The sequence below is a fragment of the Scyliorhinus torazame genome, chromosome 28 (assembly GCF_047496885.1).
Source record: "Scyliorhinus torazame isolate Kashiwa2021f chromosome 28, sScyTor2.1, whole genome shotgun sequence".
Classification (NCBI taxonomy): Eukaryota; Metazoa; Chordata; class Chondrichthyes; order Carcharhiniformes; family Scyliorhinidae; genus Scyliorhinus; species Scyliorhinus torazame.
Genome location: NC_092734.1, coordinates 31,567,770 through 31,583,965, shown reverse-complemented (window position 1 = coordinate 31,583,965; position 16,196 = coordinate 31,567,770). Strand labels below are relative to the sequence as shown.

The 16,196-nt window shown below is 47.9% G+C and overlaps 1 protein-coding gene and 1 non-coding gene across 4 annotated transcripts in view; both read left to right on the top strand.

Annotated features, from left to right (window-relative positions):
- Positions 1–16,196, top strand: part of LOC140403663 (L-threonine ammonia-lyase) — a 62,357-nt gene that overhangs the window by 42,391 nt on the left and 3,770 nt on the right. For all 3 annotated transcript variants that reach the window (XM_072491821.1, XM_072491820.1, XM_072491819.1), the window contains 2 exons: positions 6,100–6,267; positions 9,278–9,335. In XM_072491821.1, the coding sequence (XP_072347922.1) occupies positions 6,100–6,267; positions 9,278–9,335 (226 nt within the window). The remainder of the gene's footprint in view (positions 1–6,099; positions 6,268–9,277; positions 9,336–16,196) is intronic.
- trnak-uuu (transfer RNA lysine (anticodon UUU)) lies at positions 13,461–13,533 on the top strand. The gene has a single exon. It is a non-coding gene; the product is annotated as a tRNA-Lys (tRNA).

Below are 16,196 nucleotides of genomic sequence, written 5' to 3'. Positions count from 1 at the left end.
CCTTCCTTTGTCAAGTGCACCACAAGGAAGCCACTTATGTTACACCTACAACATAACAAATCATGGTACCAGGACTGAACAGTTTCAATCCATATAGCCATACCTCAGCGTACAGTGACAACCAGCAACGATACCCAGGCAAGATGTTCGAGATCCAGGTTCCGCAGCAGCTCCAGTGCTATGGCGATCTCCGCGAAAACTGGCGGGTATTCTGGCAAAGGTTTGAAATCTTCCCGGTGGCAGCCGAACTAGAAGAAGTGGCCGATCCTGAAATAACAGAGCTTCTCCTCACCATCACCGGTGCCAGAGCAGAAGAAACCTTTAAAAAATTCAAGTTCTCCAAGGGGCAAAACAGGAGCGACTTCCAGGCAGCCCTGGACAAATTTGGCAAATACTGTGAGGAAAACAAACTCCAACCAGCAAGAAAAGGTAAGAGAAGAGCTAGTACTCACCACGATGCTGAGATCCCGGAGCAGAGAACAGTTTTGATCGGCGGCCATCTTTCTAAAAGGTCTGCACTTGCACAGTTGCGCGAGAAGTGTGCAGAACGGGAAGGTCTGTTTGCGTATGTGCAAGACGCCGCACATGCGCAGTCACTAAAATGGCCATCAGTAAAGGAACAGCGATCTGCGCGTGCGCAATCGCTTCCTACGCACTACGTCACATGCGTCATGACGTGAGAGGCCCCGTACCACGCCCATTTAAAGGGGAAATGTCCCAAATCAAACAAAAAATGTTTTAAAGCCGTAAAACCTTCCTTCACCTGGAATGACAGCACAATGCCTCAAATTGAACCAGAAAATGAAATTAACCTCCGAAGAACCCTGCAACAAGCAGTTACCTACGCCCAAACTGATGATTCCGACCTTGAATACTTCGATACCAACCTTTACATTTTCTCTGGACCTCGCGAGCCCAATGCCTGCTCCGACGCAAACAGTGATGACATGGTCCTAGAAGACTTCGACTCGGACGAACCTTTCACCTTGGGAGGCTACCCCAGTACCAAATCCGAACCGCAACTAGACGTGTTGCACATTGGCGACCCCCGTATTGAATCCAACGCAGACGCGGATTCGTTCTTCGGATTTGAGGATCTTCAACCCAGCAGATATAACATCCCAACTCGTGAGTGCAGGATGATGCTGCAGCCGGAAACCAAGAGGCAGAGAGTGGTACAAGCCCACAGAGAGCGGCCTGCTGTCACACAGAGCGTGTTCCATGCACCACTCAGGGATCCCGACTCTACGAAAGAAGACATGCAAGACTCCACACCGCAGTCCTTGCATGAACAAGAAGTGACTCCAGTGTCACAAGCCTCTGCAGCGACGCAAGACTCCGACGTGCAGTCCTTGCAGGAACAAGACCACGAGGGTCTAGCAACCTCCTCTGACCAACTAGCGGCAGACGATGCAAATCTGCCATGCTCAAGTAAACAGCAAGAAGACTATGAAAGTCTACCACGCTCCAGTGCACAGCAGGATGACCATGACGGTCTATCATGCTACAGTGAAGAACAAAGCGATGATGACAGTCCAAGCCCAAATGAAGGACAACAGCAAGACAATGACAGTTGACCCACATTGTTTGCACCACCAGATGAAGACTCTGACAGTTTACCCAACCCAAGTGAACAGCAAACAGCTACTGAGGATCTACCCACGGTATGTGAAACAAGTGACGACAGCATCCCACTTCCCATGCAAGATGTGCAAAGTGACAGACCTCAGCTAGTGTGTACAGAGGCACTCGACGATCACTGTGAGACCACTGGTGACTCCGGTGACACCACGATACTTCCACCCTCATTCGCTCGAACCTCTCCACAAGTCAATGCATTCCTGCACGTTCCAACTCCAGACGTGCAGCTTCAAGAAATCTCAGCTGACTCCAGTGAACCTGCTAAGATTCCAGACGGGGAGCATCAACAAACCAACACTGACTCAGTTAAAACAGACCAGACTCCAGATGGGGAGCAACCAAACGCCGACTCTGATTCACATAAGCCGGACTTTACTCCACACAGGGAGTGCCGCACCCTCAGTGATGGCACGCTCAGGGTGACAGCAGATGCCACAATGACAGGAGATGGATCACTTAACAATTACACTGGGTCAGTAATAACAAGCAGTGGCTACAGTCCAGGAGGAATACACCAATATTCACCACAGCTCTATCCACACATTTTTTCCACACCAGCAGTGCAGCCAAGGACAGCTCATGCTGGACAAACCCAGTATTCAGGCATGCAGCAGCCAGCAGTCTATGCCGCATATTCTCAAACAAGCCAGCACTACGGATTGCCCACTAATGGAATCAAGACCGAAGGAGGACTACCGCCAGCGCAATCTGCACTACAGACTGGATGCCTTAGTTACTGCCCAGGATTTGCTGCAACCCAGCCTGGCCTGACGGCATATTCCTATCAGATGCAAGGTTCTAGTTTCACACCATCAACAGGTATTTATGCGAGCAGCAATTCTGTTCCCACTTCGACAAGCTTCAACGGTTCTCAGCAGGATCACCCTTCCCGCACAGCATGTGGCCAGAACCAGTATGCACAGTCTTATCCAACTTCAACATATGGCACATCCATGACCTTGAATGATACTGTTGATGGTACCTCTTCAACGTCAACACATCAACAGCTACAAGATGCCATCCGACAGCACCATCACAAACATCGAAAAAAGAAAGGGACTCCAAATCAGACAGCAAAGTGATTTGACCACTTCTTGGTTCCTGTGGCACAGGGACGTTGATGGCGTTCATAACCAAGAGAGACATTTGACCATGATGATTGATGGTTTATGGACTCGCACGAATGATTTGGCCTTACTGTTTAATCACTGTTCCCATGACTTGTATATACCTTACCTTATCTACCTGTTCTTTATTCAATTTTCTCAAGTGTACAGAAAATATGTAACATAAAAAAGGGGGGATGTGGGTGCATCAATGTAAATGCACGTAGGCTAGCTAGACACTAGATGGAGCACTAGAAACATCACACACACACACTCAACCAATAGGTCAAGTAGATAGGACACGACCAATAGACATTCACGATACACAAGGAGGTGACACGACCACAGGGGCATTACACCAACCCATATATAAAGGACACCACACACATGATCTGCCTCTTTCCAGTGGAGACAGTCAGTGAGAACAGACACAGGGTTGATACAATATTGCACCCACCACGTGGATTGCAGCAACTGGTTAGTCAGTCTGGGTAGCTATAGTAGGATTAGCAGTAGTGTCGAACCCGAGTAATAGAAGTGTAAATAGTTTAATAAACGTGTTGAAGTTATCTCCACGTCAGAACCTTCCTTTGTGCACCACAAGGAAGCCGCTTATGTTACACCTACAACATAACAAATCACCTCTGTGCTTGCGTCCACGCTGTGATCTTCAGAACGTTATATTCTTTTCAGTGCCAGAGTCCTTGATGTGACCAGTATGGGCGGCACAATAGCACAGTGGGGTTAGCACTGTTGCTTCACAGCGCCAGGGTCCCAGGTTGATTCCCGGCTTGTGTGACTGTCTGTGCGGAGTCTGCACGTTCTCCCCGTGTCTGCGTGGGTTTCCTCCGGGCGCTCTGGTTTCCTCCCACAAGTCCCGAAAGACGTGCTTGTTAGGTGAATTGGACATTCTGAATTCTCCCCCACTGTACCCGAACAGGCGCCGGAGTGTGGTGACTAGGGGATTTTCACAGTAACTTCATGGCAAATGAAAATTTTATTTTCTCAAGTCTGAGGAACCCAGTGTTGCTAATTGTGTTCTCTCTTAATTTGGCTCTGTTTAATTACGTTTGCGCAAGAGTCGCCAGCTATCTTTCGATACCGCCACAAGGTTCAGAACCGAATACTGATCAAAGACTTGATACACCAGTTAGTAAGTTCAAAATCAATGCTCATTTACTTACACACACAGTCAAATATACTGATGCATAAAACTCTACAACCTAATCTATCAGTACTACTAAAAGCCAATACTTGGTGCCCACTCAGTCAGAGGAACAATGGCCGTTGCTCGGTTCTGAGGCTTCTGAGTTGAGCTGTTTGCAGGATAGCAACTAGGAGCATCTATCTCGTAGCGTGCGTTGACTTGGAACTTACTTGGTCTGGAGCAGCTTTGGCGGGTCTCTCCTCGCCAAGGCCAAGAGAGCGATTCTCTCTTGGGGTCCTTTTTATACTCTAAAGGACTTTGCGCGCTTTTGGGCGGGCCTTGAACTTGGCCCCAATTAATTGGGCCGTTTCCCAATCGTTCTTATCGATTTTCCTCCAATAGAGGGGTGGGTTCCCTGCTTGCTGGGCGTGTCCTAGGTGGCCGTTGGTCTGCTTTGTTTTAGTCTCCTCTGGCGCCGGGGTGTCTGTCTTAGCATTGTTTACCTAAATGTTACCCTTTAGTCCCCGGAGATGGCTCATTAGTATGTAGATGGTTCTGCAGTCTCGGTCTTATCTGGAAGGTATAGCTCCAATCAACAGACAAACCTTGCATCTGCTTGTTTTCTCAGTATTGTCCAATTTTCCCTGCATTCTTTGCAAAGTGTCCATTTTGTAATCGGGATGTGGCCATCCCAGATGGCTACACCAGCCATGGCACTAACCCAAACCCCTGATTTTGGGGGCTTCGATTCCCTCTGTGGTGATATGCATCACTGTAAATACACAAGGGGTTAACATAAAGACACTACACCTAGATAGACACTAGAGGGAGCACCAGAGACACCATGACACACAGACATTCAACCAATAGGACAGGAACAATGGGCAGTCACGACACTCCCAGACGTGACACTACCACAGGGGGGCAGTACACTAACCCATATAAAAGGACACAGCACACATGCTCAGTCTCTTTCCAGTGGAGACACTTAGTGAGTAAAGACAGGGTTGATTGAAACACATCGCACCCACCACGTGGATTGTAGCAGACTGGTTAGTTAGTCTGAGTAGCTATAGCAGGATTAACAGGAGAGTCAAATCCAAGTAGGAGAATTGTTAAACATTTAATAAATCTGTTAAAGCTATCTCCAAGTCTGAACCTTCCTTTGTCAGAGTGTACAACAAAGAAGCAGCTTATGCGACATGAAGAGCATAACAAAACACCCTCCACGCTAATAAGATCCATCTCCGGGCTACCAAGGAGGCAAAGGCCAAAACGTCAGCCTCTCTCGCCCCCTGGACTCCCGGATCTTCCGACACTCCGAAAATCGCCACCTCTGGACTCCGCGCCACCCTTGTTTTTAGAACCGTGGACATGACATCCACAAATCGCTGCCAGTATCTCCTCAGCTTCGGGCATGCCCAAACCATATGGTCATTGTTTGCTGGCCCTCCCGCACACCTCACACACTTGTCCTCTATCCCAAAGAATTTGCTCATCAGGGCCACCGTCATGTGTGCCTGGTGAACCATAACATGAGCCTGGCACATGTTGAGGACGTGTTGCCTCTGCTCAGAGCATCCTCCCACAGACCCGCCTCTACCTCCGCCCCCAGCTCATCTTCCCATTTCCGCTTCACCTCACCTATCTGAGTTTCCTCCCACTCCATGAGTTTGTTTGAACTTATTAACCGTCTCACTTTTGCCATCTCTTCGCCTCAAAGAATGGAATGATTGTTTGGATTTGTGGTAGAATTCCTGTCTAGAAGAAGGCTCGTTTCAGGGTGGAGACCTGAACTCCAGCTCGCCTGGATTGACAGGCAAGAGAGCAATCACATCAGGAAGGGTGTAGGTGCGTCCGACTTCCCCTCATCATCAGAGTGTGTGTGCACATGAAACCCTCCTGCCATACAGGCCTAACCAGTTCACTGTAGTTTTATCCATCCCATTCCTATCTCTAATCATCCATGGCAGATTTCTCCATTACTTGAATGATTCTTAATTGACCGTAAGGTGATATATTGCCAGCTCATTGCAGGATGCTTTGCCTGTTCTCGGGGTTCCTTGAAGGGACGAGGGCAGCTGCTGGGAGACCACCTGCAGGACTAGTCTTCCTCTGGCTGAGTGTTCCGACACCTCAAGCTGCTGCAGGGGAAGCACGTTTGGCCCAGATGTTTGCTAACAGGTCTCCGGCTATCTATTTCAGAGTGGCCATCGTTTTGTGCAGCGGAAATATGGAGGTCTCCCTGATGCGCCAGTGTCTGGACAGGGCCTTGGTGCTGGACAGCAAGCTGTGCAAGTTCTCCCTCCAACTGGCCGACTGCGCGGCAGATGTCGCGAAACTACTCGAGATATTTGCCCGTGAAGAAGCACGGTGAGTGCGGAGAGACCATCGGCTCTTTATGTTTTATCGTTCCTGGAAATCCAGAAATTGGGACTAAAAATCCAGTGAATCCGAGTTCCGATCCGACTGTATCTAGAAATAACAAGCTGGTATCAGTAACTGTGACTATAGAGTTGTCAGATTGTCACACAAACCCATTCACTCTGTCCTTCAGGGAGGGAAGGCAGTCACCCTCACCCGGTTTGGCTTAACTTTGACGCCAGTCCTTCAACCATCTCTTCACCGTCTACCATCCAAGTCACCCGGCTCACTGCACCCAGCACGATCTGGATCTCACCCTCACTGGGCAACATCCAGAACCGCATATTTAAATGAGCTGTATGGCCTCACCAGGGCGCCGTTTAGTACAAACGTGGACCAGTCATAACGGTACCTGGAAGGGCCTCCCAGGCCATTGGAGCCCCCTGGGTTGTCAGGGGCACCCTTGCACTCCACCTGGCACCTTGGCATTGCCAGACTGGCACCCTGTCAGGGGAGCATAGGGACGGCGCAGCCAGTCAAAATGGCTCCCCGATCTGCGAGGAACCTCCTTCTAAGTGTGGCCTCAGCAGAGAGAATCTCCCCGAGGTTAAAAAAAAACCCAGCAAAGTGCCATTGAGCACCCCTTTAAATGTGCCGTTCAGGGGACTTTAACTTGAGTCTGTATCACCGTTCCTTCACTGTCGTTGGGTCAAAATCCTGGAACTCCCTCCCTAACAGCACTGTGGGTGTACCTACACCACGGGGACTGCAGCGGTTTAAGACGGCAGCTCACCACTCCGTTCTCATGGGCAATTAGGGATGGGCAATAAATGCTGCCCCAGCCAGCAACACCCACATCCCATAAATGAATTCTAAAAAAATGTCTAATCATTGGCGAACATCCCCACATCTGACCTTATGACGGAAGGAAGGTCACTGATGAAGCAGCTGAAGATGGTTGTGCCTAGGAGACAACAGGCATCGTCCCCAATGGTTTAAAATGGGGGATGCGTAAGATGCCTAAATTGGAGGGGTGCAAATATCTCCGTCTTATAAAGCTGGGAGGAGCCATGGAAGGATTTGAGAATTTTAAAATTCGGACATTGTTTGACCAGGAGCCAAAGCAGTTCGGGGATCAGAGCAATGACGGGCGGAGAAAGAGGTATGGTGACCCTAACCGACTGACCTTTAACACACCACCACATTGCCACATTGTTGCCCATTCAAGCTCCCTTCATTCAGCAACGATTACCAAGCGTGAAGCTGGAGTCACTCGTAGGCCAGACCAGGTAAGTATGGCAGATTTCCTCCCCTAAAGGGTATGGGCGAACCAGATGGGTTTGTGCAACAATCAATGATAGTTTCATGGTTACCATCAATGATTGCGAACTTTTAATTCCAGATTTCTGAATTGAATTAAAATTCTACCAGCAAGGGGCAGCACGGTGGCGCAGTGGTTGGCACTGCTGCCTCACGGAGCCAAGGACCCGGGTTCGATCCCGGCCCCGGATCACTGTCCGTGTGGCGTTTGCACATTCTCCCAGTGTCTGCGTGGGTTTCACCCCCACAACCCAAAGATGCGCAGGGTAGGTGGATTGGCAACGCTAAATTGCCCCTTAATTGGAACAAAAGAGAATTGGGTACTCTAAATTTATAAAAGAACGTTTTTTTTAAAAATCCCACCAGCAGCCATGGTGAGATTTGAAACCATGACCCCAGGACATTAGAAAAGACCGCTGGATTACCTGTCAAATTGTAGGAGTTATAGAATCCCTACTGTGCAGAAAGAAGCCATTCGGCCCATTGAGTCTGCACCGACCCTGCGGAAGAGCACCCTACCTGAGCCCAATGCCCCGCCCTTTTCCCCGTAACCCCATCTAACCTTTTGGACACCAAGGGGTAATTTAGCGCGGCCAATTCACCTAACCTGCACACCTTTGGACTGTGGGAGGAAAACGGAGCACCCGGAGGAAACCCATGCAAGACAGGGGGAGAACGTGCAGACTCCACACAGTCACCCGAGGCTGGAATTGAACCCGGGTCCCTGGCGCTGTGAGGCAGCAGTGCTAATCATTGTGCCACCGTGCCAAATGAAATGACAATGTCACCATCTCCCTCTAAATATCTACCAGCAAATAATTTTTTAATATGTTAGATGTCCTTAGTGTTGGGTGGGGTTACTGGGTTATGGGGATAGGGTGGCGGTGTTGACCTTGGGTAGGGTGCTCTTTCCAAGAGCCGGTGCAGACTCGATGGGCTGAATGGCCTCCTTCTGCTCTGTAAATTCTATGAAATCTATGTAGGAATGTATGCATTCTGTTTTGTGTTTTGTTTCCTTATATATAAAAAATCTTATTTTGTTAACAGCCACCTCCTGGACTATTTTAGGCAAGAATAATTCTTGTTGTCAACACTGGGCCAATGATTTTTTTATAAATAAATTAAGAGTACCCAGGGGCGACCTGATCGAGGTGTATAAGATTATGAGGGGCGTGATAGGGAGCGGCTGTTCCCCTTCGTTTTTTTTAAATTTAGAGTACCCAATTTATTTTTTCCAATTAAGGGACAATTTAGCGTGGCCAATCCACCTACCCTGCACATCTTTGTGTTGTGGGGGCGAAACCCGCGCAGACACAGGGAGAATGTGCAAACTCCACACGGACAGTGACCCGGGGCCGGGATCGAACTTGGGACCCTCGGCGCCGTGAGACTTCAGTGCTAACCACTGTGCCACCGTGCTGCCCACACTGGGCCAATGGTGACTATCTCTGAACATGGCTAAAATGACATCCTGTACAATGAACACATGCAAAAAGCTGATGTCTGATGCCAGTTCCCGAAGCACCCATAATTCCCAAATTTCATTGTACCTGGTCTAACCCCTGCTTTCTGCCAATACTTCGTAACAATCCTTTATTTTCAACAACTTATTTCCTTTCAAGAACATAATTAAACTCTGACTCTCTTTCTGTCGCTGCCTTCAGTTCACTCCATCTTCTCTCACTCCTTCTTGCCTTAGGGTGTTGGATATCTCTCAGGAACGAGCATTTGTCACCTCCGATATCTTCAGTGTTAAGGTAAGAGAGCATTGGAAGTTGAGGTCGACTGAGTTTGGTGTTGCTATTTTGTTGTCAAACATACTGTCATTTGTTGTTCCAACCGGGAGGATGGGCTGCACAATGGAGTTAAGATTCAAATTCAGCAGCGATTGGACAGAATGAATGGTGATTCTCCCGTTGTGCAATGGGTAATGTGCAGGTACCACCTACGAACAGTGTTTGCAGTGTACCATCTATAAGATGCTCTGCAGGAACTCACCAAGGCTCCTTAGCAGCACCTTCCAAACCTGCGTCCACTACCATCTAGAAGGACAAGGGCAGCAGATACATGGAAACCCCACCACCTGGAGGTTCCCCTCCAAACCATTCACCACCCTGACTTGGAAATAGATTGGCCGTTCCTTCACTGTCGCTGGGTCAAAATCCTAGAACTCCCTTCCCTAACAGCACCATGGGTGCACCTACACCTTGGGGACTGCAGCAGTTCATAAAGGCAGCTCACCGCCACCTTCTCAAGGGCAACTAAGGATGGGCAATAAATGCTGGACTAGCCAGCAATGCCCACATCCCATAAATGAATTTTTAAAAATTCCATTCTTCCCCAGGACCAAATGAACTCAAACCGGAGGAGATTTCTCTGGGGTAGAATCTCGGTCAAGGTTGTTGGGGATTCAGAAACTTATTTGGAATCTAGGACTATTGGATTGTCGGTAAACCCTTCATTTTTATCATCCAGAACATCCCAATAAATTAAGTGTGGACAGAGGTAGTTTTATATGATTATATGCGGGCAGTGGTTCAGTGTTTGTTGGGTGAGGGTATGAGGGGATTTGTATCTTTGTTGGGTAGATGGATGTGAAATACAGATTAACCTTGATCAAGTAGAGTGGCAAAGCAAATTCAAGGGGCACAGTTGTGCCCTGTTGAATTCAGGGTGGACACCAAGAAAACCAGGACAATTTGAAAGCTCGGTCAACATGAATCTAGCTCAGATATTGTTTCTACAAGGACTGTTTCTACAAAGAGCTCAGGTAATTGATTCCCAGCAGTTCTGGGTAATATATTCTCAGATACTAGAACAAAGAACAAAGAAAAGTACAGCACAGGAACAGGTCCTTCGGCCCGCTGTTTAGCACAGGGCTAAATCGCTGGCTTTGAAAGCAGACCAAGGCAGGCCAGCAGCTCGGTTCAATTCCCGTACTAGTCTCCCCGAACAGGCACTGGGTCAGCAGGGGGTGCTTTTGGGGGGGGGCAGTGCACTCTCTTGTTCATCTCTGCACCACACCATTGAACACTCTGCCTGGGCTCCTCACACTGAGATTTCCTTCTTTAACCTTTCTGCCTCTCTGTCTGCCTCTCCTCCGTTAAAATCCCCTTGAAACAACCCCTTTGACTAAGCTTTCAGTCACCCCCTCCTAGCATCGCCTTCAGCGAAGGTGTTTTGCTAATCTAATAGATGTTTGGGCTCTCAGCCAAGCATAGATAATGAGGTTTGGTTGAGGGGCCAGACATCAGTATGTTTATTGAAACAGCTGCTCCACAGAGAAAACATTGTTTGATTGACAGCTCAGGCTTTCTGGTCTCTGCTGTCAATTTCACAATATTTTTTACACCAGTTTAGTGGTTTTCAGTTTTTGTTATTGATAGTTCAAAGCATTTGAATGATTGACACATTTACTGGCTTATAGTGAACTTTTTGTAAGGAGAAAGTTATGAATGAATTACTATTTTTAAAGCTTTTTTTTACACATTCCACTATACACTTTAGGATTAATTGGTTTAAAGTAGTATATAGTGGTTAAATGGGCATGGAATTGTCATAGACATGCTTAGAGGGCAAAAGGGAGGATAGATGGAAATGTCACAGGTTGGCACGGGGTGTTAGGGGCTGTAGGAGGTATGTGAAAGGGCAGAATGAGGGGTGTTGTATTGTGAGGCCAGCAACAAGGCAGTGTTTAATCACAACAGTACAGAACTGTACAACTACTACATGGGTCTTGTTCCCACAACAGCCAGACTAACTCTGACCAAACTCCAACAGCCAGATCTGCACCTAAACAAGCGATAGGCATACGTTCGCTTGCTCTGTCCCCCATGGCTCAGGGCCTGTCACATGGCCTGCAAAATATTGCCTCTTAAAGGGACCACACTACCACAATGGGCCATAAGGGATGGATTGAAGGGTGGAGTTTGGCCCAGGGAGCATAAGAGGCCATAGGGATGGATGGGGTTTGAAACCTGCATAGAGGCCATGAGCCACGACTCTTCAAAAACCTGAGCTGATTCCATGAAAATTGCAGAGTAGGAGATGCCCATCTCCACAGTGGTGTCAGCCAGGTTCGGGACTGCCGGACGAAGGCCTTTGACAGGAACCAGCCCGCACCATTAAAAAAGGCACTTCCAAAATTCAACAGCTTGGCTATGGGGGTCAGGAATCCTGGAATCAGGAACCGCCCGTCATCTTGAAAGCGATCCTGAGAAATTCACTGAAAACCGAGGCCACAGTGGCTGCACTGACCGCCTACATATTGACCTATCGCAACTCACACTCACCACACCCCAGTCACCACTCTCTGGTAAACTGTTCACAGGACTGTCGCCATCATTGCTGGATTAAACCCCAAGTCAGAACACCATGATAACTGTTCGAATCAGCAGCTGAGACCTCGATCAATGGCAACGAGGATTTAAACTTTACGATCTCCTCTCGATAATGTAAGGTGCACGCCAACAGAGATACCGCTGCCATTGTACACCTTGGGGGACTGGCGGTAGAGACCTATTATCCAATGGGTGGTCATGTTCTGTGGGGCCTCTCAGTTAGGAGTATTGTTTGGAATATTAGGCCCGAGAAAAATAAAGGAAAAATACTCTGCGCATTGATCCCAAAAGGAAAATGGACACTCATCACAGTCAGGGAGATAATCAAAATCCAGGATCATTTCGACGGTTCTCCCGTGGTTCATCCATTCGACTCAGTGACGCTACCATTCTGGTCATCCAAGCTGAATGTGGCCTGCTTAGAGGTTTATGTGAGGGCCGACTAACGATGTAGCTGTTTGAGATACAAGCACAGCTGATGTTTAAAGGAAATGGCGGAAATATGAGCTATACTGAAAGGATCTATTCCAGGGTTGATGAACAAACACTTCCCGACCCCCATATCGGGCAGTCTCAGGGGCAAAATCTCCTAGACTGGTCTGCATCTGGTCTGTTCAGTCTAGTTCCTTCAAACGATTTTACATCTACCCTGCCAGATCTGTGTGTAGTCTGACGTAGTGCAATGGGCCCTCTGGCCCTCATTCAGTGGACACACTAAATTTACTGATCTGTGATTTCACATAAACATGAGGAAGCCTGAGGCCTACAGCCAAAGCAAACATTCCCATCTCTCCCCAGAGCTTAATGCTGTTTTTCTGACAGGCCTTTCTGCTGCACAAGCCGAGTGTTCCTAAACTCTTCAATCTCATGTACCATATGTTCAGAATCAAAAGAGAGAGAATTGTCAGTGGAAATATACCAGAAATGCGCAGCTTTTCAAGTTAATCCCGGCTAGTATTTGGGTTGTGAACCTTCAAGTGAGGCTGGTTTATTGTTTGGGACTCGGTCTCCCCTGAATGACATGGACAATAACCACCTCCAGCCAAATCCTAAAGGGACACATTGGATCATGTCATGAAAGGCGGTTCTGATTACAAACTGCCTTTGTATTCCCACCATCTGGGGGGAGCAGAGTTAGGCTTCTTTAGATCAGATCTCCATTCCACGTGGACAATGAAATCACAGCAGATGGACATGGGATGATAGATAACAGATGCTGTCCATGGTGGTTTTCAGCTCTGCCAGAGCAATGGGTAACGAATGATGATCATTTGCTGCAGACAGGGCAGAGTGGCATTTATGGGGAGCCACGTTCGTCAAACGAATGTGAGAATGCAGAGCTAATGGATTAGATCCATGTTCCAGATTATTGACAGTGTGTGACTGACTGCCACACTCACAGGGTCAGTCATGGACTAATGTACTCACCGAGCTACAGACAGGGATAGTCATAAACTAAGACGTTCACTGAGACACTAATGCACTTAGTTTCATTGTGGGGTTCGTAACAGGACGAACAGGGCCCGGATAGCTCAGTCGAGGGCCCGGATAGCTCAGTCGGTAGAGCGTAAGACTTTTAATCTGAGGGTCCAGGGTTCAAGTCCCTGTTCAGGCGATGCATTTTGGGACAGCACGGTAGCACAAGGGGCTAGCACTGTGGCTTCACAGCGCCAGGATCCCAGGTTCGATTCCCCGCTGGGTCACTGTCTGCGCGGAGTCTGCACGTTCTCCCCGTGTCTGCGTGGGTTTCCTCCGGGTGCTCCGGTTTCCTCCCACAGTCCAAAGACGTGCAGGTTAGGTGGATTGGCCATGATAAATTGCCCTTAGTGACCAAAAAGGTTAGTGAGGGGTTATTAGGTTACGGGGATAGAGTGGAAGTGAGGGTTTAAGTGGGTCGGTGCAGACTCGATGGGCCAAATGGCCTCCTTCTGCACTGTATGTTCTATGTAACACGCTTTGAAGGGGCTGTTTAGCACAGGGCTAAATCGCTGGCTTTGAAAGCAGACCAAGGCAGGCCAGCAGCACGGTTCAATTCCCGTACCAGCCTCCCCGAACAGGCGCCGGAATGTGGCGACTAGGGGCTTTTCACAGTAACTTCATTTGAAGCCAACTTGTGACAATAAGCGATTTTCATTTCATTTCATTTTTTTCATTTCGTACATCAGTCAAATCGCGAGGCGTAACTTTTGCGCGAGTTTTGCTAAAGATCAGACAGGCAGAACCCGATGATCTTGGGAACCACAATTTGAAAAACTATGATGTGGAGGCAGACACATTTCCCAGCGGGATTTTATTATCTGCTCACTTGTGGAACCTTGCACTCTAACGACATTCCTTTTGCTTTTGGCACGTTACTGTTCTCCCCAGTTCTATTTTTGGTGTTTTTGAACGTTGGATTGCTGCAGTTTTGCGATACCCAGAGGGTTCAATGTGGAGTGGCCCAGGCTTATGTTTCCCATCTGGCTGACCCGAATTTGGCCGTCACTCACTCACTTTCCAACGACGCACAACACTGGCGCGTTCTCGCATTGTTATTGGTCACAGACAGGATTATAATGTTAGTATCTGAAGTTGGAATGATCCACAGCTTCAGTGCCAATATTCCACCGGTAGCTGGCCACCATTTTATGAAACCTTTCTGAGAAAAGTGAACCACCGCTCTGATGCTTTGCTTCCACCATTTTGAGACTCCTGCAGGTTCTTTAAACTACTTCATCAAACTATGTACCAGGAACCTGTTAACCACATTCAACCTAATGTTATTCCTGATGAGGGAATTGTGAGCCTATATGTGGCAATCTATATTACTGATATGTTGTAGCAGGGACCTTGTGTACCGTAGCACAGTGAATAGCATTGTTGCTTCACAGCGCCAGGGTCAAAGGTTCGATTCCCGGCTTGGGTGACTGTCTGTGCGGAGTCTGCACGTTCTCCCCGTGTCTGCGTGGGTTTCCTCCGGGTGCTCCGGTTTCCTCCCACACGTCCCGAAAGACGTGCTTGTTAGGTAGATTGGACATTCTGAATTCTCCCTCGCTGTACCTGAACAGGCACCGGAATGTGGCGACTAGGGGCTTTTCACAGTAACTTCATTTGCAGTGTTAATCTAAGCCTACTTGTGACAATAAAGATTATTAAATTAAATTAATTTGCAAGTGGTGTAGCTGTGTGCTCTGAATAGTCCCCTTGTATTGTCAAATTATGTAATTGAAGAATTGAACAGGTCAGAGTCCAGAAATCCTGTGGTGAGTAACTTACTTCCTGACTTCCCAAAGCCTGTCCACCAAAGGCACAAGTCAGGAGTGTGATGGAATACTTTCCACTTGCCTGGATGAGTGCAGCTTCAGCAACATTCAAGAAGCTCGACGCCAATCAGGACAAAGTAGCCTGCTTATTGGCACCCCATCCACAAACATTCACCCCGTCCACCACTGGTGTACAGTGGTAGCCATGAGTATTATCTGGAAGATGCATTTCAGGAACTCCCCAAGACTCCCAATGATAGCACCTTCCAAACCCTCAACCTCTACCATCTAAAGAAAGACAAAGGCAGCAGATGCATGGGAACACCATCACCTGCAAGTTCGTCTCCAAGTCACTCACCATCCTGACTTGTAATATTACCATTCCTTCACTGTCGCTGGGCCCCTCCCTAACAGCACTGTGGGTGTACCTACACAACATGGACTGCAGCAATTTTAGAGTACCGGCAATTTAGTGTGGCCAATCTACCTAACCTGCACATCTTTAGATTGTGCGGGTGAAACCCACGCAGACATGGGGAGAATGTGCAAACTCCACACGGACAGTGACCCAGAGCAGGGATTCGAACTCGGGTCCTCAGTGCTGCAGTCCCAGTGCTATCCACTGCGCCGCATGCCGCCCTCTTGAAACTTTTTTAATGTTAATAATTAACAGTAGCTTAAACAATTCAATTAGACCACTCTTTAATCTTCTATACTCCTAGAAATACAAATTAGACCACGACGGCAGTTCACCGCCATGTTTGAAGAGTAATTAGGGTTGTACAATAAATGCTGGCCTAGCTAGTAACACCCACATCCTATAAGTGAACAAATAAGAAACAAATCTCAGTAAGAGTATTGGAGAGTGACGGTATTCCACTCTGAATTCTCTAAAAGGTCAGATTTTGTTCCAAAAGGCGACAAGCTTACGTTATGTGTTACTCTGGAGAAGTAGAGCGATCTCTATACAGAAATCAATAAAATGTCCGGGTACATGGGTTAATTAAAGAGGCAAAAGGAATAATGACCTTTATAT